This window comes from Podarcis gaigeae (genome assembly GCF_964106915.1).
Source record: "Podarcis gaigeae genome assembly, chromosome: 2".
NCBI classification, from domain to species: domain Eukaryota; kingdom Metazoa; phylum Chordata; class Lepidosauria; order Squamata; family Lacertidae; genus Podarcis; species Podarcis gaigeae.
This window is the reverse complement of record NC_139679.1, coordinates 123768294-123795300: the sequence shown is the minus strand read 5'-3', so window position 1 is coordinate 123795300 and position 27007 is coordinate 123768294. Positions and strand designations below refer to the sequence as shown.

The 27007-nt window shown below is 43.0% G+C and overlaps 2 protein-coding genes and 1 pseudogene across 7 annotated transcripts in view; 1 reads left to right on the top strand and 2 right to left on the bottom strand.

Annotated features, from left to right (window-relative positions):
- Positions 1-27007, top strand: part of LOC310837304 (uncharacterized protein) — a gene marked incomplete at its 5' end in the record, with an annotated part of 135709 nt that overhangs the window by 32011 nt on the left and 76691 nt on the right. The gene's annotated exons all lie outside the window — the stretch shown is intronic.
- Positions 399-8520, bottom strand: LOC310837316 (vomeronasal type-2 receptor 26-like). The gene is made up of 5 exons (XM_083723705.1): positions 8198-8520; positions 6113-6907; positions 4550-4777; positions 3498-3624; positions 399-1335 (listed from the first exon to the last, which is right to left on the bottom strand). The coding sequence occupies exons 1-5, from the start codon at positions 8462-8464 to the stop codon at positions 437-439; spliced, it is 2316 nt and encodes a 771-aa protein (XP_083579831.1). The 5' UTR covers positions 8465-8520; the 3' UTR covers positions 399-436.
- LOC310839551 (vomeronasal type-2 receptor 26-like) lies at positions 14088-26578 on the bottom strand (annotated as a pseudogene). The gene is made up of 7 exons (XR_014568668.1): positions 26572-26578; positions 23182-23444; positions 22094-22385; positions 19426-20217; positions 16582-16812; positions 15615-15741; positions 14088-15000 (listed from the first exon to the last, which is right to left on the bottom strand). The product of XR_014568668.1 is annotated as a vomeronasal type-2 receptor 26-like (transcript).

The window sequence follows — 27007 nt, the reverse complement described above, 5'->3', positions numbered from 1 at the left end:
GGCATATTTCCAGTAGGTCCTTAGCATCTGCACCCCAAATTCTGTTGATGGTGCAAAACCTAAGCCCATTTCCCATTTCTTCATGACCTAGGATTTCAACTGTACACCTAAGGCAAATCTTAGTCTTGTCAGCTGACTCGTTAATGATCAGTATGTGGGTGCATCAGTTAGGAGTTGGTCAGAGAAAGGAGGCATGGGAGTCATTGGTTGGAATGAATCTACACAAAACACTAATGGTCATTTTTCAGTCCTAATATGTGTACCCATTTTCCCTTATATAATACTATTATTATTATTATTATTATTATTATTATTATTATTATTAAAGTCATTCCCTTTGGAGCCTTTTGGGAAATTATAAGCCTGGGATCCAGGTTTTTTCTTTTTAAATACCCAATTACTTAATATCTGTAGTGCTAACAATTAAATGCAATGTTTAGTCTTTTGTCTTCAGGTGCTCCTTCATGTTCAGATCAGGCCTCAATATAATAATGTAGCACTTTGGCATGAAGATGCAACCTAGAAGCCCAGCACTGGAGGCCAAGATGGAGAAAACCTGAACGGCTACCATGTATTTCCCCTTGGTGCTCAGGTAGGTGGGAACAAAGGACACCCAAACACTGCAGAAGACCAGCATGCTGAAGGTGATCAGCTTGGCTTCATTGAAGGCCCCAGGCAGCTTCCTGGCTAGGAAAGCCACCGTGAAGCAGATGACAGCCAGGAAGCCCATGTAGCCGAGGGCACCATAGAACATGGCCACAGACCCTTCGTTGCATTGCAGGATGATCTCTCCAGGCTGGGAGTGCTTGTCAGAGTCTGGGAATGGGGGAAAGATCCCCAGCCATGTGGCGCAGATAAGAACTTGTACACTGGAACAGGAAAGGACAATGGAGTTGGCTAAACCCTTCCCCAACCATTTCCTCACCCTACTCCCTGGCTTTGTGGCCAGAAAGGCCAGCACCACAGCGATGGTTTTTGCCAAGATGGAAGAGACGGCAACTGAGAAAATGATGCTGAAGGTTGTTTGTCGCAGAAGGCAAGTCATTTTTGTTGGCTGGCCGATGAAGAGGAAGGAGGACCAAAAGGAGAGAAGGAGCGAGATGAGGAGGGTGTAGGAGAGATCCCGGTTGTTAGCTTTGACTATTGGAGTTTCCTTGTATTTAATGAATATTCCAAACACAAGGCCAGTGGTTAAGGATAAGAAGAGGGCAAAGGAAGTTAGGAGACTCCCTAGAGATTCTTTATAGGACAGGAAAGCGATTATTTTGGGGACACATTGATCTCGCTCCTTGTTTGGATGCTGATCTTCTGGACATTTGGTGCATTCCTTGGCATCTGCATAGAGAAAGAGACTTCAATATCCTTATAGCATTATAACACCTACAGCAGTCTGAATGTTGTCACAGTTGTGGGAATGGTTGCAATATGGGAGAGATCAGGAAAGAACACTGTGTTGTTGGGAAGGAGAGAGGTGCAGTGGTTAAGGATAAGAAAACGCCAAAGGAAGTTGTGAGGATTCCCAAATGCTCTTTATAGGCTAGGAAGGGAATAACCTTGGAAACACATGGATCTCTGTCATTGTTTGGATGCTGATCTTCGGGACCTTTAGTACAATGCCCTGCATCTGAGAAGGACAGCAACTCCAGGATTATTGACATCAAGCTTACATCCATAAATGTCTTTGCTGTATTGCATTTGATGGTATTTGTGTCAGAAAACAGGAAGGAGCAGAAGCGATAGCAAGAGGAACGTATCTATTGGCAGAGGATATTCTTTGTACACAGAGGCCTATATCTGACATAAATTTAGGCCTCTTTGCACCCATTTCAACTGGTGTACCCTGAACATTGCACAATAGGATTCCTTCTACAAATCTGCTTTACGTGTTTCATATCTTCCCCAAAGTGCAGCACATTGTGGAGGATTCACTGTGCATGATAAAGACTAGAAGATGTCTTTAAAGACTGACCTGTTCCCCCAAATACATATAGAGCAGAGGTTTAAAACCTTCACAGAAAATGTAAACAAATTCAAAATAAAGCCAGAACGTGTAAGAGCTTTTGTCTTCCTAGGATTCAAACTCAGGTTATTAGCTCTCATCCTGTCCACCACTACCTTAAGGCACCCATCCCGAAGAACCAGAAGAAGAAAACCTCATTCATGACAAGGCCCTTATATGATAAACACACATGGACACAAATAATTTAGGTTAATGGGCTAATGGGATCCTTTTAACAGGATACCCTTATCGAGGAGGGGCAGGCAGATGCTACAACCTCCCCTCCCATCGCAAAGGCCTACCCAATGCCTAACCTTACAAAATTATGACGATTGCTACAAGGTAGGCGGACGCAGGTGGCGCTGTGGGTTAAAGCCTCAGCGCCTAGGACTTGCCGATCGAAAGGTCGGCGGTTCGAATCCCTGCGGCGGGGTGCGGTCCCAGCGCCTGCCAACCTAGCAGTTCGAAAGCACCTCCGGGTGCAAGTAGATAAATAGGGACCGCTTACCAGTGGGAAGGTAAACGGCGTTTCCGTGTGCGGCTCTGGCTCGCCAGAGCAGCAATGTCACGCTGGCCACGTGACCCGGAAGTGTCTCTGGACAGCGCTGGCCCCTGGCCTCTTAAGTGAGATGGGCGCACAACCCCAGAGTCTGTCAAGACTGGCCCGTACGGGCAGGGGTACCTTTACCTTTACCTTTAGGCGAAAACCAAGTCGCTGGTGCCAATTTGCCAAGTGGAACAATTCCTACCCGGCCCCATCAATATGGCAGTCAACATATGTCCATAGCAAGGTCGCTGTCATAGCCACGCATAAAAAGAGGGCAGGTGGGCTAGGCAAGATCCAGCGAGGAGGCAAAAGGAGGCCACCCCCTGGCTGCGCGACAGTTTAAACAGCCTACGGCCACGCCCCCAGCCATGGCGATTGGATGTCCAGGGGCGTGACGTGGCTGGGAATCCCCATGATGTGGGCAGCATCCCTCCACCCCCAAGCCAGTTCACTGGGGGTCCCGGATGCTGGTACGCAACACCGCCCCCCAGGGAAGGGGAACGGATATATGAAAACCACAAACAAACAAAGCACAGTACAACAGCATCAACATTTAGCAGAGTGGAACCATTGATAACAGCATGGCCATCATTAAAACTACCAGGGCATTGTACAAACTGAAATAATACATTTTTAAATGTAAAAAAAATCTCAGAACCAAGCATACGGCACCAGCATTCTAGAGAGCAAGTCATTAAACCAGACGATGCGCTGGACTGGTTGAGCAGCTAAAGATTTGTTCGCCTGATGCTGGAATCACATCACAGCTAGTGGCAGCTGCGGCTCCCTGGCAAGGCCATCCCATTCACTGTTGTTACCACTTTGTACTTGCTTTATGAACACAATTTTATGTTCTTCTCTGCCATGGTATTTTCCCCCTCCCCCTTTAACGTCAGGCTTACAGGGTTTTTTTGTTCGTTTTGTGTTTTGCAAACAAAACAAATGAAATACCTTCCTGAGTCGAGATGGTCCCTTCTGCGCATGGAGTGCAAGCATAGCAGCAAACTGGCTTTCCTTCCTTAGTCTCCTTGGCGTATCCAGCTTGGCAGCTTTTGGTGCACCTGGAACGAGGCACGGTCTGTCCAGAAAGAGATGGAGCGTCACAGGAAAATAATTAGGAGTATTTGCGGTTGGTGGTATACATTCAAAGATTTGTGCTTCAGGCACCGTGAAAACCTTGCTGGGCAGCCTCTTTCTCAGGCAACAAAATGTTCTGGGCCAGCCATGGCAGAACCTGCCCTTAATCCCCCCAAACAGGGCAGGTTGGGGGAGCTAAACACTCATTGGCTGGTGCTGCTATGGGAAGGTTCCTTTGTACACTGCAGCCCTGTAGATCAGGGATGAAGAACCTGCCACCCTTTAGATCTTGCTGGGCTACAGCTCCCATTATCCAGGACCATGACTGTGTTAGAATTCCTGATCTCTGATTGCAGTCATGGGATTTTTGTCTTTCACATGACATGATATGTTTTGACTCCACAGAGTGGGAAGTGACGGAGACAGGATGTTTGTGTTACTGTGTTCCGTGAAGTGGGACTATTGTCCTTTGTTCTTTTTCTCTTTGCTGTCTGATGCTAGAGAGAGAGGGAGCCATGTTGCAGTGCTCCGTGTGTGTTTATATGTAAATAAAATAGATTAGCCAAAATGCTGAGTTGCTGAGGTCTGTCACGCAAAATGCGCAAACTCTGTGGATCCCTAAGTGTGCCGGTGTTGGTTGGCATTGGTCGCTGTGATGTTCGGGTTGAAGAAAGCTTTTGAAGCTCCCGAACGAAAGACCAGGAAGGAGAGAACATGCCAGTTGGGCATGTGTCTCTGCCAGAGTCCTACTCGAGTGTAGGCTGAACTCCTGACAGACTGTACTGGCAGGGGCTGATGAGCTCTTGAGTCCTACAACATCTGGTTCCGCATCCCTGCTGTATGTGTTTACATTGCGTCCCAGCATGCTCAGATTATTTGAGCTTACAACAGGTCACAGACAATAAAATGATACACATCTCCCCAACCTTCTTAAACCTCTCGGGCCATGAAATAGCATCTGGGTTAATGGTGAACTTCAGGTCTGAAGGTGTGCATCCCTCCATACTTCCAATCTTCACTCTGCCACGAGACTTATTGGGAAACTGCACCCAATTGATGATGTCAAAGCTGGCTGGCAGCTCCCGACTCTCATCCAAACATTGCCCATCAATGGAGGTATTAGTCAGCTGGACTTCTCTTAAGAAAGGGTGAAGCTGAAATGACAGAAGAAAGAGCAGCATGTGTGGTAGGTAAGACAAATTCACAGAGAACAATGCTATTGATAGCTACTAGTCATGGTTAGCTAGCTAGCTAGAAACTTTATTTGCATTAGCCACTAGCCATAGCAATAAAGTAAAATATACTGGAAATCGAGCTAAATAGTTAGCTTTAGCCACAGATAAAACATGTGAGCCAATAGGCTTTCTTTTGATTAAAAGAAAAAGGAGAACCTGAGGAATGTTAGAAATTTAATCACATAATGGATCTTACTCTATTTTTAGCCCCTGCTAAAAATATTATTTTTACAATTATATTAAAATTAGACTAATCCCCAGCCCCGTCTAAACATTTATCCTACCACCCAACAGAGCAAAAACAAAAACAGAAATTTAAAATGCCACAGATTAAAAACTATTTTAAAACATTGAACAGCATTTTCGACATTTGCCCCAACCCCAGAGTTTGTTTCAGTGAGTCTGGGCCTCATCAGGACTGGCAGCAGGGCAATATGTCCCTCTGGCATCCCAGGAGTCTAAAGCAGAGCAGGTGAGCCTGGTCCCTGCTCTCTAGGCCAGGTGGAAAAAGGTCTTGTAGGGAGCGGCCTTCAGCACTCCCAGCAGGGTGTTTCATATTGGGACCAGCACACAACTCATCCGGACTCCTACATATTTCTATTAGAAGTAACCCTCACTGAATTCAATGAGCTTACTCCCATGTAAGTGCATACAGTACTGCAGTCATAGTGGCTGATCATGGTTGCTGCTGCTTTCTGCTATCACAGCTTAGTAACCTCCTTCTCTTCAGCATTTTAAGGCTGGCTACTCATTATCATTCTAAGGGACGCGGGTGGTGCTGTGGGTTAAACCACAGAGCCTAGGACTTGCTGATCAGAAGGTCAGTGGTTCGAATCCCCGCCACGGGGTGAGCTCCCATTGCTCGGTCCCTGCTCCTGCCAACCTAGCAGTTCGAAAGCACGTCAAAGTGCAAGTAGATAAATAGGTACTGCTCTGGCGGGAAGGTAAACGGCGTTTCTGTGCGCTGCTCTGGTTCGCCAGAAGTGGCTTAGTCATGCTGGCAACATGACCTGGAAGCTGTACGCCGGCTTCCTCGGCCAACAAAGCGAGATGAGCGCCGCAACCCCAGAGTCTGTCACGACTGGACCTACCGGTCAGGGGTCCCTTTACCCTTTACCTTACTCATTATCATTATGGGTGTAAGCTGAGTTCTATGTTCGTTTCATTTTTGAAGGAGAGCATATTCCACTGTTAGGCAAAATGAGATTGGCTACTCAAAATGATAGATTTGGGGCACCACTGAATGAGAAATACCTGCCAAGGGTGCAGCCTCTGATATTCCAGCCTGCTTCCTCCACCCACCCTCAAGATCTGTCTGGATCTCGATGAATGAGCCATGTTCAAGGCCTGAACCACTGCTTGGACACTGCTGTATGTGCTGTAGCTGTCCTGGGAGAAAACTCTCTCAAGCTCCTCCTGTTGCAAAGTCTCCAGCTTTCCTCCCTCTGTGCATCTTGTCCAGCCTTTCAGAGACAACACATGCTTTGAATATGAACAATGAAACGCTCTTTTCCAAAACTGTTCAAGAACAGGCGAGAACGGATTATAGTAGTCATATTTCATCCTTACGGGGGTCTTCGTTACAAAGGACAAGGAACCCCAGAGGTAACGGAAATCAACAAACAAGTACATGTTGATGTCCCAAAAAGTTGTTGTGATCCAGAGCTTTGACCCAGCGTGTATTGTTTCAAGAAGGGTTTGCAAAATTGCAATTAGATCAAATTCGTGTTGAGAGTCTGCATAGTAAACAAGTACGCTAACTTGTCTCCACACGTCACGCGATTCTCTTTTGAGTAACTCGTAGTACGGCATCGTCTTGAGGACTCTCTTTGAAATGGCAGCACATATTCCATTGTGGGTCAGCAGAGGTTTCAAGGCGCTCATGAACCTCTCTCCATTGTCAGTGTCTGGAGCGACGAGACCAATCCATGTCCACTGGAAGTGCAGGAGCAGCTGGACAATCCCCAAGCACTGTGTCTCTTCTTTTGGGACCATCCGGTAGACAAAAGGGAACTGAGTTTTATAATCGAGAAGAAAGCCGTAACTGACCTAGTGAAGGAGGGGGAAAAGATGGATGATATGTTTCTAGGACAATGATCAAATACTTGTTAATCTGGAGTTACTAACATGTATCAACAACCTCCAAGGGTGTGCTTGCCAGTGAGTGCCAGTCTACTCAAGCCGCTGTGCCCAGCATTAAAACAACCGCATCCCCAACACAGTGATTTACATTCCCCCATAGGACTGAATGGTGATCTTTACTCAAAAGCAAGTGCCTGAACAGAGATGCTCAGCATCAATACACTTTGGCCAGGGTTGTTTAGCAGCACAGTCTTACATATATATAGGAGAAAGAAAGAGGCAAGGATACCCAATGGAGTGCACAGGTGTTGAGTTGCGCCTAACATTGGGGGGGGGGGAGGCTGTCATACATGCATGATGTCAGATGCATGGCTCACGATGTGCATGCCACCCTCCTAATCCAGCCAGGCCAACTCAACCCGCCATCCCCCACCCATCGCCCAGCACCCGCTGCCTTACTTTCATTTGCAGCTGCCACCACAAGGCTGAGACCACCTTGGTGCGTTTACCTCCTGCCCCTCCAGGAGGTCCATGGAGGCACCTGAGCACATTTTGAGATCGCCAGCACTCCTTCCTGGAAGGCGCCCTGGTGACCCCCAAAGGGACACGCTGGGCCAAGACACCTTGCCCTGCTGTGTCTCTGACAGTGATTGCCAGTGTGAAGGCCCCCTCAACATTGCCAAAAGATATTGAGGGGACACCTCAGCCCCCTGGAGCTGCCACAGCTGCTTGAGAGGGTGAAGCAGCTCCTCTATGAAGAAAGGGACCCTTTGGTTTGAAGAAGAGGCAAAGAAAAGGAGACACATATAAATGCTGGAAGATTCAGGACAGATCAAAGAAGAAAATTCTTCACAGAGTGCATAGTTTAACTTGGATGGTTTTAAAAGGCAATGTTCTACCTCCATTGTTCAAGACAGTATGCACTGAATATCAGTTGTGGTGAGTCACAAGTCTTGTTGAAGTCAAGTTCTGCTTGTGAGCTTCCCATTGGGACATTGGGTTGGCAACGGTGAGAGTAGGATGCTGAATTAGATTGCCCTGATCCAGCCAATTCTTAAATGTTGTTAATTGCAAAATAATGGCAATGTAATAGACAGATTCAGGGGAGTTGTTACAGGTAAAGCTTCCTGCAGAAAAATGGAAGTCTTGCTCCAAATAGGAGAACAAAAAGGAACATAAACCGGCAAAATAAATGTTGCAAGTCACCAAAGGATCTCTAGAATTATACACAGTTGATTTTCTCCCAATCCATCATACCTGTGGGATTTTGTAGATGCCTGACACGGTTGAAATCTGGCTGAAGATGTCAGAATTAGCATGTTCAAGAACTGCCAACAGGTTGTTCCGTCTTCCGCAATTGTAGTTCGGAATATTGATTTCCCCACCAGCCAGCAGGTCTAGCATGACATCAGACGTGATTCTGCTATCACAATAGTTCTCATAGATGTTGTAGCCCAGGGTGATGTTGGGTAAAATCCTAGAATCCTGATTGATTTTCTGAATGGTGAAGAAGAAGGACAACATATGCCAGTACCTTCTGAATTCAAACCTGCAATACAACAAGTATTTATAGTTTACCCTGAGATCAAAATGACACTTAATTCAGGCAATATTTCCAATTACAAAACAGCAAATTAAAAAAACAACAGTAAATTTAATTCATGTTGGACTTTGGTATATACATATATATTGCTGCATAGTGCAGAAATAAGTAGTTTGGCAAGACTGCTGGTTGAAATAAAAAAAGGAACATTATGAGTATAAGCTTGCCTGCAGCCATCATCACAAAAGGTCCAAAATAAAGGTCCAACACTGACTGGAGAAGGAAGAAGGAAGAAGGAAGATGGAAGATGGAAGATGGAAGATGGAAGATGGAAGATGGAAGATGGAAGATGGAAGAAGGAAGAAGGAAGAAGGAAGAAGGAAGAAAAACCTGAGAGAAAGTAATCTGTATGGAGTTACTTAAGAAGGAATCGGAGAGGGAAGAATACCGTAGATTGTCTTTCTGCGTACCAACCCCCAATGGTTTAGGTAACTTACTGGATGCATTGCACCTTTGCTCTCAACAATTTTAAAACACAGGTAACAACTACCACAATTTTAAGCTGTAGGATTAACAGTTCCTAAACAGTTCAGATAGAAGAGTTTGGATTTGATATCCCGCTTTATCACTACTCTAAGGAGTCTCAAAGCGGCTAACATTCTCCTTTCCCTTCCTCCCCCACAACAAACACTCTGTGAGGCTGAGAGACTTCAGAGAAGTGTGAGTAGCCCAAGGTCACCCAGCAGCTGCATGTGGAGGAGCGGAGACGCAAACCCGGTTCACCAGATTACGAATCTACCACTCTTAACCACAACACCACACTGGCTTTCTAATATCCAAGTTGAAGCCTGGCTGTGAAATTAAACCAATGTTGGTGGCTGTGGGACTTCAGAGGACAGGGCTTTCCACAATGCAGAGATAATCATTTGCACAGTCGATTTTGTCCTACTTTCTATAGAAAAGCTGCAACTCAGTGCTCACTCAGGAACATTTCCTCCCATTCTATTAAGAAGCTTTGTGGGAGGAGAAAGAGGGGAGGCTGAACCTTCATTTAGATGCTAGATAAACCACATCGTCACATAATATGTTATATCAAGCTGTTCAAAATGAGTCCTCTGGCTGGAGAACCCCAACGGGGCGCAGTTGTCTTCATGGGGCCCATCAAAGGGCAATTCAGAGCCAACGTTGGGAGAGTGTTTGACTAGAAGTTTGGGATTGCCCATTAGCAAGGAACATCAGGTGAAGGAGTGTGAAATCAAGCAGCGTATAGTTTCTTACTCAGAAATCCTCGTTAAGGGGGGACTGGAGAAAATGTATGGTTTAATTCCAGCACCTTTTGGACATATGACGCCTCCAATGAGGTAGTCTCCTGGCCTGTAATAATTCCATGGGTCACTTTCATCCCTGATCAAATTCAATGGGCATTTTGCCTTCAGCACCCCACAAACTGCCTGGGGCATTGGCAGCAGCAGAAGCAGTAGGAGCAGCAATATCATTCTGAATCTGCCTGCAACAGTTGCCTCCCTTCTGACAGCAATAATTTTAGATATACAGATCAAGTCCTGCTATTGAAAGGTACCAATAGTAAACCTCACCCACTTGTCCCTACCTGCTCCAAATATCAGTGGTAAATGATATATTTCTGAAACCGTTCCTCCTTCAGGCTTAGTGCAAGAACTTGCCTCATTGCCCTTAATTATGGTGTTTTCAGCCATTGGGGAAATCCTTGGAGTTTTGGTAAGAAGAATGGTGTGAATCACTGTAATTTTAATAATTATAAGGAAGAAGAATCGCCCAGCCCTCTGGTCCATCTGCTTGGGTGAAGGAAAATGTTCAGAACTGGAGAAAAACATGTTTTTTGGAACTCACTTGGGCCAGAGAGGGAGGGCAGGTGGCCTTGACAAGCTTTCCATGAGAAACATCTTTGGAATTGCTAGGACCAAAATTTCCTCCCTTCCTTCCTATATACAAAGAATGCAAAGCAGTTGTCACACTGCAATTCATGTGGCTGCCAGTAGGTGGCCAGGTGAATGAGAAAGCAGAGCAGGTGCCCAGGCAAGCTGTTTCTTTTTTAATTTTTTAAAATTAATTTTCCTTCAATAAAACAAACAACAATAAACAACAATAGCCTAAATTAGACAACATAAACTAGCCATTACATTTTTTCAATAATTACAACATCTTATTAATGTCCCTATTATCTATGCATGTTGACCTCCCTCCCTCCCGATTTCGGGCTTCTTGGTAAATCTTCCTTTTTTGCAGTTTCGTGGTTAATACAACACACATTGTAAGATTTATGTGATACCTGCTGTGGTTTTTAGATTTCTGAAATTTCCTTCAATGTATGTTATAAATTTGTTCCAATCACTAATAAACTTTGTACCTTTTTGGAATCTAATTTTTTGTGTCATTTTTGCTAATTCGATATATTCAAATAGTTTTATTTGCCAGTCTTTAACGGTTGGGATGCCTGGGTTCTTCCATTTTTGTGCTGTTAATATTCTAGCAGCCACTGTCACATATTGGAATAGTGTCTGATCTTCTTTTTTAATTTCGTCCCCACTTATTCCCAGTAGGAAGGCTTCCGTTTTTTTAGAGAAGGTATATTTGAGTATTTTTAAAAATTCATTATATATGAGTTCCCAAAACTTTTAAATTTCTTCACAAGCCCACCACATGTGGTAGAAATTCCCTTCTTTAATCTTACATTTCCAGCATATTTTATTTCCCATTTTATACATTTTTTCTAATTTCACCGGCAAGCTGTTTCAAGGAGTATGGCAGGTCCATCAGAGAATCCATACAATATATTTGCCTAGAGTGTGGGAAGAGCATCCATAACCTAATGAGGTCACCAGTGCTTTTTTCAAGAAAAATAGGTGCTGGAACTCACCATGAAGTTGTTACAGTAAATCGCCAGACGACTCAGGGCAGCCATGAACAGATGCTAGTGCATCTGGTTCTGGTGCAAATCTATTAAATGCACCCCACCTCCCTTGTTCTCTTAGATTCAGGCAGATGGTTAGGGCAGCTCGGAAGGGCCCTGTGCGCACGCAATGAGAGAGGTCTGGCTGGTAAGCTTAAAGCCTACTGCTGCTAAACGGGAGGGAGAGTGAAGAAAAGGAAATATTAATTGGTCCCATCCTGTAGCTTGACTACTCATCGCTAGGAGAAGCTAGGAACTAGGTGGATTCACAGATATAATAAAAGTGTCGGCTCGTGAACTCTGGCCAGCTTCCGCTTTGAGTTTAAATGTTGTTTTGGCTTCTCAGAAGTATGTAAAGGCATGCCCACCTGAAAGGACTGAGGTGACTGGGAGCGGCCACCAAAACCATATAACACCGGTCCTAAAAGACCTACATTGGCTCCCAGTACATTTCCAAGCACAATTCAGAGTGTTGGTGCCATTTAAAACCCTAAATGGCCTCGGCCCAGTATACCTGAAGGAGCATCTCCACCCCCATCGTTTTGCCTGGACACCAAGGTCCAGCTCCGAGGGCCTTCCGGCAGTTCCCTCACTGTGAGGTTACAGGGAACCAGGTATAGGGCCTAATCAGTGGTGGTGCCCACCCTGTGGAATGCCCTCTCATCAGATGTCAAGGAAATGAACAACTATCTGACTTTTAGAAGACATCTGAAGGCAGCACTGTTTAGGGAAGTTTTTAATGTTTGATGTTTTATTGTGTTTTTAATATTCTGTTGGGAGCTGCCCAGAGTGGCTGGGGAAATGGGTGGGGTATAAATAAATAAATAAATAAATAAATAAATAAATAAATAATAAATAAATAAATAATAATAATACCGGAACTGGGCTCTGCAGCGCTCCGGCTAGATAAAAGCCACTGGAGAGAAATCATACAAATGCTCACAGTGTAGAATGTGTTTCAGTCACAGCTCTAGCCTTCGTGAACATCCAAAAGTTCACACAAGAACCAAGCCATATACCGTATTTTTCGCTCTATAACACGCACCTGACCATAACACGCACATCGTTTTTAGAGGAGGAAAACAAGGGAAAAAACATTCTGAATGAAACAGTGGATGTATCATTTTTGTGCTTCATGCTGTGGCCACAGACATGTGATCTGATGGTGAATTTGGGGTGACCCAATGCAAAAATCCTGAGAATCCCTGTGGATCCATGCTTTGTAACCACGCTTTTGCACCATTGCAGCCCCAGGCAACAGTGGGTGCGTGATTTTTGGGGGGCAGGCTGTAGCCATGGACATGCTATGTGCTCTGATGGTGAATTTGGGCTGACCTAATGCAAAGATCCTGAGGATCCATGTAGATCCATGCTTTTTAACCAAGTTTTTGCACCATTGCAGCCCCAGGCAACAGTGGGTGTGTGATTTTTGGGGGGCAGGCTGTAGCCATGGACATGCTATGTGATCTGATGGTGAATTTGGGGTGACCTAATGCAAAGATTCTGAGGATCCATGTGGATCCATGCTTTTTAACCACGTTTTTGCACCATTGCAGCCTCAGGCAACAGTGGGTGCGTGATTTTTGGGGGGCAGGCTGTAGCCATGGACATGCTATGTGATCTGATGGTGAATTTGGGGTGACCTAATGCAAAGATCCTGAGGATCCATGTAGATCCATGCTTTTTAACCACGTTTTTGCACCATTGCAGCCTCAGGCAACAGTGGGTGCATGATTTTGGGGGGGCAGGCTGTAGCCATGGACATGCTATGTGATCTGATGGTGAATTTGGGGTGACCCAATGCAAAGATCCTGAGGATCCATGTGGATCCATGCTTTTTAACCACATTTTAAGTGGGGAGGGAAGGAAAAACACAGAACGGACAAGGAGCACGAGAGGGGTGTGCAGAGAAGCAGCTGGCTAAGAATGCAGGACAGGGGTATAACGGGAGGGAGGAAAGGAAGGCAAAAGTTTTCCCTCACCTACCCACCCAAGCCAGCCAGCTCGCACGCGCGCGCGCTCTCTCTCTCTCCCTCCTGCACGGAGCTTTCCCTTCTGCTTGCCTGGAGGGGAGGGGCTTTCCCTGCTCTTTGTTCCGTTTGAGCAAACACAGCAAGGAAACAGAGGTGGGTGGGCAGTAAGACCCTGAGGCAGAATGCAGGAAAGCAGCCACTTCCTCTTTTCAGCTTTCCCTTCTAGGAGAAGCGCGATTTTTGCCTGCTTTTTTTTGCGTCCCCTTGCACCATTTGGCTCCAGGGACCACACATTCGCTCCATAACACACACAGACATTTCCCCTTCCTTTTTAGGAGAAAAAATCTGCGTGTTATAGAAGGAAAAATACGGTATATTATTATAAGTTTTGGGTGCCAGATTCTAACGTTTCTAAACGTTAGAAATTAATAAGTGCTTGAGTGTAGCAGTGTAAAAACGCAGGTTAAATCAGTTTTTCCTGACTAGAAAATCCCCTGTGGAGAAGAACCAACATCTAGAACAAAAGAAGGCAATAGGGAATTAACAAAAAAGTTACTCTGTGCCAGACAGCGGAGGAATGTGAGGCCGCTGATGAGCAGAGTCACAGGCTGGGTTTAGGATTTCAGTCCAGTAATATTCCATATTATTCCATAATGTTTAATATTCAATATTCAATAATATTCAATATTACTGGTGCTAAGAATCAAATATTATGTTTAGCTTATTGTTTTCAAGTGCTCCTTCATGTTCAGATCTGGCCTCAGTAAAATAATGTAGCACTTGGGAATGAAGATGCAGCCCAGAAACCCAGCACTGGAGGCCAAGATGGAGAAGACCTGCACGGCTACCATGTATTTCCCCTTGGTGCTCAGGTAGGTGGGCACAAAGGACACCCAAACACTGCAGAAGACCAGCATGCTGAAGGTGATCAGCTTGGCTTCATTGAAGGCCCCAGGCAGCTTCCTGGCCAGGAAAGCCACCGTGAAGCAGATGGCAGCCAGGAAGCCCATGTAGCCAAGGGCAGCGTAAAACATAGCAACAGACCCTTCATTGCATTGCAGGATGATCTGTCCTGGTTGGGAGTAAATGTCAGCTTCTGGAAAGGGTGGAGAAAATCCCAGCCAGATGGTACAAACAGCAACTTGTACACTGGAACAGGAAATGACAATGGAGTTGGACAAACGTTCTCCAAGCCATCTCCTCACCCTGTTCCCTGGCTTGGTGGCCAGGAAGGCCAGCACAACAGTGATGGTTTTTGCCAAGAGGGAAGAGACAGCAACAGAGAAGATGATGCTGAAGGCTGTTTGACGGAGAAGGCAGGTTATTTTTCTTGGTTGTCCAATGAAGAGGAAGGAGGACAAAAATGAGAGAAGGAGGGAGATGATGAGGATGTTGGAGAGATCCCTGTTATTGGCTTTGACTATGGGAGTTTCCTTGTACTTAACAAAGATTCCAAACACAATGGCTGTGGTGAAGGATAAGAAGAGGGCAAAGGAAGCCAGGAGGCTCCCCAGAGATTCTTCATAGGACAGGAAGGTGACTACTTTGGGGACACATTGATCTCGCTCCTTGTTTGGATGCTGATCTTCTGGACATTTGGTGCATTCTTTGGTATCTGCATAGAGGAAAATAGACATCAGTATCCTAATATCAGGCATATGCCTACAGGAGTCTGAATGCTGCTGCAATTGTGGGAAAAGGTGGACATACGGGAGAGATCAAGAAGAACACTGTTTTGTTGGGCAGGAGAGAGACAAAAGTTCTCAATCTATGGTGTCCTTCCCAAAAGAGGATCTTATGAAATATGTCTAGAAAAGCTGTGTCTGTAAGATATTACAGAACCATTTTTTAAAGAGTAGACCAGGGAGGAGAACATTGGGCCACTGGGTCAGATCTGGCCCAGCTGGTTTCTCCATTTGGTGTATCCATTTATATCAATTGTGTGGTGGGAAAGGCTGGGTATTTAACAATTGGGAACATATGCAAGGCAGACTGCAATCTGCTCAGCAGCTGAGGTGTGATGCAGGCATGTATTGGTTAAGAAGTGGAAAGCTGTTTCCAACCAGTGGAAACTGCCTTCTCCTACAAGTGCTGCTCTTTGAACCTCCAAAAACTGCATTCTGGTGCATTCTGTTCATGTGTCGCCATTACAAGCATCATGTTTGGACTGGCTCAAATATTTGCCCCATCCTCCCATCAAAGGCCCTTTCCTCTGAGATCCTCTTCTACCTTCCAGAGTAGAGATTGTCCCTTCTGAGCAGGGAGCACAATCATAGCAGCACATTGGTTGTCCTTCCTGAACCTTCTTGGCATATCCAGGGCGACAGCTCTCTGTGCATCTTGAGCGAGGCGTGTTCTGGGCATAAATAGAAGAATATCAAGGGAAAAGTGATGTAACTGCAACGGAACGGAATAAACTACAATGCCAGGATAACAATAACAGCAAACAAGAGCATGGAAACAACAATCATAAAGCACTCATATGAACAGAAGCAATAACACAATTCCTCACACCGCTGCCTTGGCACCTGCTCTTTTGTTGCACAGTTGTGAAATATGGACAAAATATGTCACTAAATGGGCCACCCTGAGGTTAGCTGTTTTCATGCTGTCCTCTTGATTTACTGAAGAGATGTGGAATAACTTACTGTACTCCTGCCTTGCTCAACCATGTGCCTCTCAGATATTTTTGTCCAATACTGGACTGGAGGGGGAAAATGGGAATTGTAGTCCAAAATATCTGGAGGACACCAAGTTAGGGAAAGTTGTTCTACGTTGCTTTGGGAAGTCTGCTATTACTGTGACAACTTATGCTTTCTTAAGAGCAGGCTCCATTAAATTTTATAGGATTTCATTCCAGGGAAGTATCTACAGTGGTACCTCGGGTTGCAGATGCTTCAGGTTACAGATGCTTCAGGTTACAGCCTCCGCTAACCCAGAAATAGTACCTCAGGTTAAGAACTTTGCTTCAGGATGAGAACAGAAATCACGCAGTGGCAGCGCAGCAGCAGCGGGAGGCCCCGTTAGCTAAAGTGGTACCTCAGGTTAAGAATGGAACTCCAGAACGAATTAAGTTCTTAACCCAAGGTACCACTGTATAATATTGCAGTCAAAGTCTCCTATGTACTATTGAAAAAACGATTGGTGCTTAGCAGATATCATGGTTAATGAAATGACACATGTAATCTCCCCATACCTTGTTAAACGGCAAGGGCCATACAATTGCTTCTGGGTTAATGGTGAGCTTCAGATTTGAGGGTGTCTGTCTCTCTATGCTCCCAATTTTCACTCTAGCCTTAGAGTTATTAGGAAACAGCACCCAGTTAATGATATCGAAGTCAACAGCCAGCGCCCCATTCTCATCCAAGTACGGTCCATCAGCTGAAGTATTAGAAGATGGATGGACTCCTTTCAAGAATGAATGAAGCTAGAAAGACAAAGGAAACTCCAATATTGAGAGAACATGCAACCATGTGTGATATTTCATCCCTGCTTACTCTGCATCCTAATCTCATCTGAATAAGGACCAGGGAATCTCATCTGTGATAGATTTTTAGGTCGCTGTATTCCTTTTCCATCTTTGGGGGGGATTATCAAAGTCAGAATAATTACATATATTGTTTAAGTTTTTGGAAAAATATGTAAAGAATGATTAAAGGAAGAACACTAAGTTTAGAAAGAGCAATAGTCACCTTCCTATTGCAGGGTCTTCTTTTCGTATATCAAAAAATCTCAAGGGAAACTGTGTAAAGATGGCTAGCAAATGGGCCTTAGTAGCCCTGGAAATCAATAATCATAAGCTTGGAGATGGAAAGTGCTGGTTGGAGATTCCTTCCATTTGTCACAGGGCTGTATCAGAGAAAAGCAGTTTTGGAGCTGTGTGGTTGAAATTGTAAGACGGAAGCTTGCAAACATATTGATTTCTAATGATCATCTAGAATGGTTGTGTTTGCGTCACTGAAGTAATTCATGTTTTCTGAGTTAGATCTAGCCACAGTCTACTGTTCATCTTGTGTAAAAAGTCAGCCCTTATATTGATATTAGATCCAGATTCCACATGTGTTCACCTTTCAAAACTGCAATGATTTGCAGCCTGGGTTTGTTTGTTTGTTTTTTAATTTCTGAGGAGCACATGGTTTGAAGCTGATGATGTAAGTGGATCACTGCTGAGTCAGAGCATTGTTCCAGTTAGTTCTACACTGCTCTCTATGTTGTGCTACCTTTGGTGTCGCTCTGTGGGCTGCCCATGGTGCAGAATGCTGCCTGCAAATCACTGGGCATAGTTCAATTGCTGGAGCACCTGGTTTCCATGCAGAAGGTCTCAAGTTCCATTCTTGACTGCAACTCAGTGGAGGGTTGGGAAAGATTTCCTTCCAGACCCTACTGAGAACCACTGCCATTCCACTGGGCAAGGGATTTTGGTTATAATATACAGTTTTCTTCATGGGAAAAGTTATGGAAAGTGGATTTGAAGTTTAAAGCCTGCTGTTCGTTGAAAGAAACATATATGAAAATGATGTACCATTGGTATCTGACACCTAGTAAAATTGCGAAAATGGGGAATAATACATGAGGAACTTAAGAAAATGCTAAAAAAAAACCTTGATAAAAAAATCCTGAAGCTTATCTGCTAGGGTTGGTGGGCAAAGACATACCACATATGGAAAAAAAACAATCTTTTTATATGCAACAACAGCTGCCAGGGTAGTGATTGCTACTAAATGGAAATCTCAGGTAGTACCAACAAAGGAAGAGTGGATTTGTAAATTAAGTGAGTATATAGAATTGGCAAAATTAACTTCAATTATAAGATATCAATCAAATCAAAAGTTAAGAATGGAGTGGAAGTATTTCAAAGATTATATGTCAAAATATTGTTCTAAAAATGACATGTTAATAGGCTTAGAATAAAAAATGTAAGCAATAACAAAACCAATAAAGAATGAAGGAAAAATCAGAATTTAACAAAAATAATTTATTATAGAATGCAAGGGGGGAAATGTAGAAAGAAATATAAAGAAGTCAAATTGCTGTGGAGGGAAGTAGAGGGTGGGTGATGGGTTTTATAATTATGCAGCTGTCGTAATTTAGATATTATATTTTATGTGAGGGAATCATTGGGAATTTGGGTTATTATGTATATATGTTAAGTTTCAATAAAGATCTTTGAAAATTTTAAAAAAATGCGAAAATGTATAGAACATGCTCAAATTTGTGCTGGAAATGTAAAAGGAAAGAGGGTACATTTTATCATATGTGGTGGTTATGTGGGGTGGTAAAAGATCTGGGAAATGATGATATGCAATGAGTTGGAAAATTTGTTTAAGATAACATTTGTTGAAGAACCAGAGGCTTTTTTGTTAGGCATTATAGGTGTAGAACTACCAAAATAAAATAAAAGACTGTTTATGTGTGCAATGACAGCAGCAAGGAAGCTTCTTGCCCAGAGATGGAAAGAAGAAGAAGTGCCGACCAGAGAAGAGTGGCGGACCAAGCTGATGGAATATGCAGAAATGGCAAGACTGACGGGAAAGATCAGAAATCAGGAAGACCAAGTATTTTTAAAAGACTGGAATAACTTTTTAACATATTTGAGAGATCACTGTAAACAGTTGAAATCATTGGCAGGAATACAAGGACATTTGTAATGTAACATGGATTTTGGATACTATGACTACATAACAGATAGATTACAGTAAAAGATGCAGGGATAAAAATTTTAGAATTGGAACCTACTGAGAAAAGGAAGGAGGTCTCAAGGTTCAAAAGAACCCTTTTCTTTCCTAAGGTCTGAAAATGTTATGTTTATGACACACACACACACACACACACACACACACACACACGAAAACCACTGCAATGTAGAGGAAGCTAAGATAGATAAACCAGTGGTATGACTCCTATCTTTCTGCTGATAATGAGTGTAGACAATACAGAATTACATGGATTATTCCTCTGGTTGGTATAAGGCTGCTTCCCATGTTCCTATCGTGATGATTCCAGAGCTGTGATAATGAACTGCAGTTTGAAAAGGACATACCTGCCATGGCTGTAGCCTTTGACGTTCCAACCTTCCTCCTCCTCCTACCATTGGCATGCACCGTGATCTGGATGAATATGCTGCATTTATAGCTTGAGCTACGGCTAGGATACTGAAGTAGTTGACATAGCTGTCTTGGCATAGGACTCTTTCCACCTCTTTCTGAGGTAGTACCGTCACATTTTCCTTCTCCCTGCATTTTTCCCAACCCCTGGCAGACAAGGGATGTTTTGAATATGAGCAATCAAACGCATTGTTCCAATGCTTTTCACTAGCAGAGGTTATTGGCTCACAGTAGTTATTTCTCCCCCTTTTTGAGGTCTTCATTACAAAGGACAAGGAGCCATGGGCATACTGGAAGGATTTCCTTTCATACAACAAGATTGTGTCCTGAAGAGCTGTGGCTATCCAGACTTTCTGCCCAATTTTCACCCTTTCAAGTAAGGTTTGTACCTCTAGGATTATAAAAAGTCCATATTGAGAGTCTGTAGAGTAGACAAAGACATTGACTTGTCTCCAAATGGCAGGTGGTTCATGGGGTATCCACAACCAAGTTTGTTGTACTACTCTTTGTGTGAAAGCAACACAAATTTCCCTTTTGATCATCAGAGGTGTCAAGGCACCCAGGAATCTTTCTCCATTGTCATTATCTGGAGCAAAGAGGCCAACCCATGTCCATTTGAAATACTGGAGGAGTTGGATAATCCCCAGGTATTGAGCTTCTAGGTTTGGGGCCATCCGGTAGACGAAAGGGGAATGGACTTTATCATGAAGAGAGAAGCCGTAACTGAGCTGCTGAGGAAAGCAAAATAGACTGATGCGCTGTTTTCCAGGGCCAAGATTGCATACTTCTATGTGAAAGATGATGGCACATTTTATTAGGGCAAACATCAAAATTTTATGTAATTTTGTAAGCAGTTTACAAAGATGCAATACAAAAAAATCAAGATGGTAGAAGTATAAAGCCATACTTCAATTAATATGCCTTCTGAAATAATAATAAAAAAACCTCAGTAGTTCCTGGAAAGGGTCCTGTCTGAGCTCAACAGGAAGGGTATTCCCTAAAATTAGGATACAAGCTGAGCCTCTTTCCGTTATTCCCCCCCAACAGGCTAAAAGGGATTATGTTATAAGGGATCAGGCAGTTCCACAGGCATCCTGGACCCAGATTGTTTACTTATTTAACTGCTCTAACAGTTATACACTACTTGATTGTAAAACAAACCCTAAGATTAGTTTATGAAAGCTAAAACAGTAAAATCCAGAAGAATTCGCAACCATACTTTAAAACAAAAATGCTTAAACAGATTAGTATTATGTCAATTTTCTAAGCATCATTGAAGGCTTGTCAAAACATGAATGTTTTTAGCACGTGCCAAAGAGAGTACAGTGAAGTTATCTGGTTGATCTCAATAGGCAGGTGCTATATGCTGACAAGGCCTCACTCCTGCCAGCAATCACGCTGCAGCATTGTGAGCTAACCACAGCTTTTGGATCAAGCATGAGGGAAGACCCACATAGAGAGCATCGCAGTAATCCAGTCTTGAAATAACGAACACATGAACTACTGTGGGCAAGGCTGCTCTAGTCCAGGAATGGCCATATCTGCCAAACCAGTCATAGTTGGTATAAGTTACTTCTAGCCACTGAAGCTGCCTGACCCTCCAGCGAGACAGGTGGATTCAGAAGCACTCCAAAACTGTAAACCTGCTCCTTCGGGAAGAGCACAACCCTGTCCAGGTATCAGGGACTGGGCAGATGAGGAGGAGCGGTGGAGACCGCTGCCCCAAGAAGCTTCCAGTCAGGAGGCAGATGAAGAGAGTATGGACCCAGGTCTGTGGTGGTGGCAGATGGGGAACATCCCAGAAGAAGAAAAGAGCTGCAAAATAATGGATAGTGAAGAACAGGAGCGAGCTGGCAGGTGTACTAGCCCTGAACAGAGAGGAATCAGATGTATTAGAAACAGTACAGCAGCCAGTTGACATGATGTCCCTTGAGAGTCAACAGCTCAATCTTTGAAGGAGTACATTCCATGGTCTCCGTGTATTTCTGTTTACTACTAATAAAAGTACCGAAAAGAAGCTCTGTGTGTGCCTGGTTTCACTAAGCCAAGTGAGCTGTTTGAAGTCTTCATCATGATACTAGAGGGTAGGCAATTGACCAGTTTCTTGGCCTCTATCTTGCCGGGATACAAGCTCTGCTTGTTTTTCCTCATTTACTTCATCACTGTGCCCACACATCAAAAGCTGATGAGAAGATAACTACAACCAGAATAAGCTCTGCCTTAAGCGACACTGTACAAACACCAGTTCATTCCCTGCCACCCACATTCAGAACCAAAAAGTAGAGTGTTCTCAGCACAATAAAATGGGATAAAGGCTGAAAATAACACCCACCCACCCATTCATTCATTCATTCATTTATTCAGTCATAAATAAATAACATGGGGAAAGGGTCAAAGCCCAGTGGTAGAATATCAGTTTCACGTGCAGAAGATCAATTTATTTAAGAAAATATTTCTATATGACTCTTCACTTCATGAAAAGCAGTGTTTCAATTAGGTGTACAAAGTAAGCAATACAATCAGTTGTGTTAAGGTAAGCATAACTTGTTCTTTTACAAGATGACAAATGTTTCCAGGTGTGCTTGACTTGAACCTAATTCTTACTTGTGGGATCTTGTAGGTGCCCAGCATGCTTGCAATGTGTGTGGAGACGTCAGATTCACCCCCTTCAAGAACCGCCAGCAGCTTTCTCCATCTTCCACACTTGTAGTTTGGAAGGTTGATTTTCCCACCAGCAAGGAGGTCTGTCAGGGCATCAGAAGTTGTTCTTCCATCAAAATAGGTATCATAGATGCTGTAGCCCAGGGTAATGTTGGGTAGAAGCCTGGGGTCCTGATTAATCTTTTGAACTGTAAGTGAGAAGGAAAGAATGTGCCAGACCCTTCTAGTCATCCAGCTGCAAAAAAGTGTGTCAAAAGTGTGTCACCCATGGTGCAGTGAAAATGATAGTCACATACATTTTGTTACTAGATGAAGGAGGATGGGAAGTAGGGCAGCATTGGGGGGTGACCTCTTAGGGCACCCAAACAATTTTGTGGTTATTAGCTGCCACTGTGTCAAAAGACCACTCCAGGCATTATCTCTCTCACAAATCTGGTCCCCAAATAATGGTTTGCATGTTTGTAGTGGGGTGTGGGAAGAGTAACCCTTCACATCAGACAGGAAGTCTTAGGGATGCTGGGCTCTGCTGAGCACTACAAAAAATGTCTCCTGAGCCAAACTTAGCCCCACAGGCTGCATTTCAAGTGCTGTAAACACTTACAGTTTCCAGTTGCATAGTTTGCGTTTAGCCAGGGGGAAAGAATTGTGCAGTTCCTGCTGAAAATGGTTCCCTCCAACTATTTTTGAACCCAGCTATAAAGGAGGATACATTGGGCAATAGATATTGGTTATAATATAGATATGAAAGCATTGCAGCAATTATAGAATATGGATATAAAATCTACAGCATGCTATGGTTTAAGAGAAAACTATAAGAGGGCATATGTTGCTTTTCTTGAACATTATGCTTCTACTCAGATTTTCAAATTGCATTTGATCCCATTGACTGGGACGTTCCCCCCATCTTCAAACAAAAAACAGGCAATAGTAATTTATCAGGGGTACCAGAAAATAGGGGGTTGACCCTTGTAGAGCAAGAGAATTGGAGAGTAATTTAGGAAGGAGAAATATGCCAATACATCATTACTTACTTCAGAAATGCGCTTACTGGGGTGCTGGAAAAGCTAAAGGGAAGTTGACTTCCAATTAATCTTGAAGATATGACTCCACTAATGAGGAGGTCTCCTTGCCGGTGATAATTCACAGCCAGATTTTTATCCTCAATCAGATTCAGTGGACATTTTGCCCTCTGCTGCATTTCGTAGGTTGCAAGAGGCAGCAACAAAAGCAGTGTTATCATTCTGTGGTCTGCCTGCTACACTTCCCTTCTGACTGTTCCTCTCAACACAAGTCACTAATTAGAAACACCCCCTCAAATTCTTGCAAGACAGCGGCTTCATTGACTTGACAAAGGCAAGGTTGTTCAGCTCTGGCTTCAGAGCTAAAAAGGGACTGAAGGGAAGGGTGATAGTTCAGTGGTGGAGCATCTCTTTTCCACCCAGAAGGTGCCAGGATCCACCTCTGCTAACTGCTCCAGGTAGGACTGAGGATGTTCTTGACCTGGAGAGCTGCTGCCAGCCAGAAGAAGGCAGCTTCCTATTGATTACGCTCCACAAGGACCTATCTCCTGTACCCTTTCACCTGCCCTATATCTTGGCTGCATGGATTCTGTGGCACACAATATATTTTATACATCAAACTTTTCAAGCACAGTGGAGTAAATAACCTCCTGCGGCCCTTAATTGTGATGTTTGCATTGTTGTTCCCAAAGGTAACATTTGAAGATTATTTGATTATGGGAAGGATAATAATAGATCACTGTGGTTCTGATGATTGTAAGGAGAAGAAACATCTTTTCTGAAACTTTATGGGAGCAGGTGGAGAACAGGAGAAAAACATGTTGACTCAGGAATCTGACATGGTTCAAGGAGGAAGAAAGTGGTGTATGATGGACATCAGAAGAGCCCTGAAGCTGGATCAGGCCTAAGGCCTATAAAGTCCAGTATCCCGTTCTCAAAATGGGCAACGACCTGCCCCAAACAGAAGCCCATAAGCTGGAGATGAAAGCGCAGCAACACTTTCTCTACACGTGTTTCCCAACAACTGGTACTCAGAGCATCCTGTCTCCAATATTGGAGGGGAAACATTTCTTCAATTCCCAGTAGCTATTGTCAAATGAAATTCCTCTCCTAGTCCCCCTCATTTTTTCTCAACCAAGTAGCCCAATTTAGGGTTTGGGTGGGCAAGGTCTTGTTGTCGTTCTCATGAAGAATTTTAATTTAGTGTCATTCCTCTGACAGTGTGAGGATAATCAAACATAGATTTCTGACTGCAGACAGCTCCTTCCAGCTGTGCTACAGACTCTAGGTTGGTTAAGACTATACAGGAAAGCACCAGAAATAGGTAATAGAAGGATATTTTATTTCAAGAATCAGAGTCCTAATACAGAAAATAAATCTGCAGGTAGGTGTGACCAGAAAATAGGGGGGCGCCTTTAACAGCCCGACTCCCTCTTAAAGGACTCAGAGCCCCTCAAGTTCGTGATAAGTCAGAGAAAAATGAGCTGAGGCAAGATCCTGTGAAAGCAAGGCAGATCTTTATTATTCTGTTGCAACAGAAGTCCCCCCACCTTTCCAAATAGCTCACTTTCTCATGTAAATCCTATAAATAAACAAACTGTTTGGAATTAAGAGACCTGCTCCTATTCAAAACTGGCCTGGCAGGTATCTGTTGAGCAGAGCAGATATGTCAATAGAGCATCTTCTTCTGAGACAAGGCATAATCTAACATTGCTGTTGGCTGCGTTCCATATTTTTAGATGGATTATTTTGAAATAAATAGTCAAGGGCTAACAAAGTTACAGACAGTCTGGGATGCAAGCAAGGCTGTAATGGGAGGACTCTTTATACAACAAAACTCATTTAAAAGGAAATTGAGAGAGAAAAAGAAAAAAGAAATATAAGAGGAAATTATGAAAAAGGTGAAACAGCTGCTAAACAAAGCAAATAAAGAGGCAGTAAAACAGGCAATCAAAACATTACAAGCCCAATATTCAATGATTATAAACGAGGAAATCAGCTGGAAAATAAAAAGAGTAAAACAAAAATATTTTGAGCATGCAAATAAGCCGGTGAAGTTGTTAGCCTGGCAGTTGAATAAAAGTGAACAAAGGAACTCCATAAATAAAATTAACAGAAATGGCAAAATTACAGACAAGCTGAAGGAAATATGAGAAGGGTTTGTTAAATATTTTTCTGAGCTGTATAGACAAGGGAAAGAAAAAACATTTAAGATAGAAGAGTACATCAGAAATAGCAATATGCCATATTTAAAAGAAGAACAAAGGAACATCCTTAACTCCCAGATAACAATGCAAGAAATGCTTGAGGCAATAAAAAGCTCTAAAAATGGCAAGTCTCCAGGCCCGGATGGCTTTATGGCAAAATATTATAAGATATTAAATGAACAATTAGCGAACCCATTGAAAGATGTCATGAATGAAATATTGAACACAGGCGAAATCCCAGGAACATGGAAACAGGCCTATATAACAGTAATTCCAAAACAAGACAGATTTGCTGCAAATTAAAAACTATAGGCCTATCTCCTTGTTAAATAATGATTACCAATTGTTTGCAAATATTCTAGCTAATAGATTAAAAAAAATATTAAATGAATATATACATCAAGATCAAGCCGGGTTCCTACCAGGAAGACAAATGAAGGCGAATATAAGGAATATTTTGATTATAATAGAATATTTGGAGGCTAAAAATGAAAAGAAAGTGGCAATGATGTTTACAGACACTGAAAAAGCCTTCGATAATGTTTCTTGGAAGTTCATGATAAAGCTGCTAGAACAAATCAGAAGTGGTCCCAAGTTTTTAAAAGCAATAGCAGCAATCTATTCAGAACAAAAAGCTAAACTAATTATAAATCAGGTGATAACGGATGTCTGTAAAATCCAAAAAGGAACAAGACAAGGATGCCCATTATCACCATTATTGTTTATTCTGGTCTTGGAAGTACTTGCCAAAAACATAAGAGCAAATAAAGAGATTACAGGTGTAAAACTGGGAAAAGTGAATTCAAGTTAAAAGCGTATGCAGATGACCTAGTGATAAGTGGAAGAACCTAAAACTTCACTCCCTAAAGTAATAGAAAAAATTCAGAATTTTGGGGAAGTGGTAGGATTTAAGCTAAATAGGAATAAAACTAAATTATTAGTTAAAAACATGAAGGAAGAAGAAAGAATCGAATTAAAACAAAACATTGAGATTGAAGTCCATAAAAAGGTTAAATATTTAGGGATTTGGTTAACATCAAGAAATATAAACCTATTTAAAAATAACTATGAAAAAAATTGGCTTGAGGTAAAAAGAAATTTAGAAATATGGAGCAGAATGAATCTCTCAATGTTAGGAAAAATATCAGCGATTAAAATGTGTTGCCAAAAATGCTATTTCTTTTTAAATCAATACCAGTCATTCTGAAAGATGAATGCTGTAAAAAATGGCAGAAAGAGATTTTAAATTTTTTTCGGGGGGGGGGGAAGGCCAAGGATAAAACATAAAATACTTACAGATGTAAAAGATAGAGGCGGGTTTGCCCTCCCAGACCTTAAATTGTATTATGAATCTGCTTGTTTGGTATGGATCAGGGACTGGATGAGATTGGACAAGCAAGAGGCATTAGAACTGGAAGGACATGACAACAGATTTGGCATGCATACTTATGGTACGGGAAAGGGAAGATTCATAGAAGTTTTTACAACCATATAATCAGGAAATCATTAATGAGAGTATGGGAGAGATACAAAGACTTATTGGAACAAAAGACCCCGTGGTGGCTTTCACTACATGAAGCATTACTTGGAAAGAAAGGAAAATGGCTCACATATGCTGATTTATTAAAGGA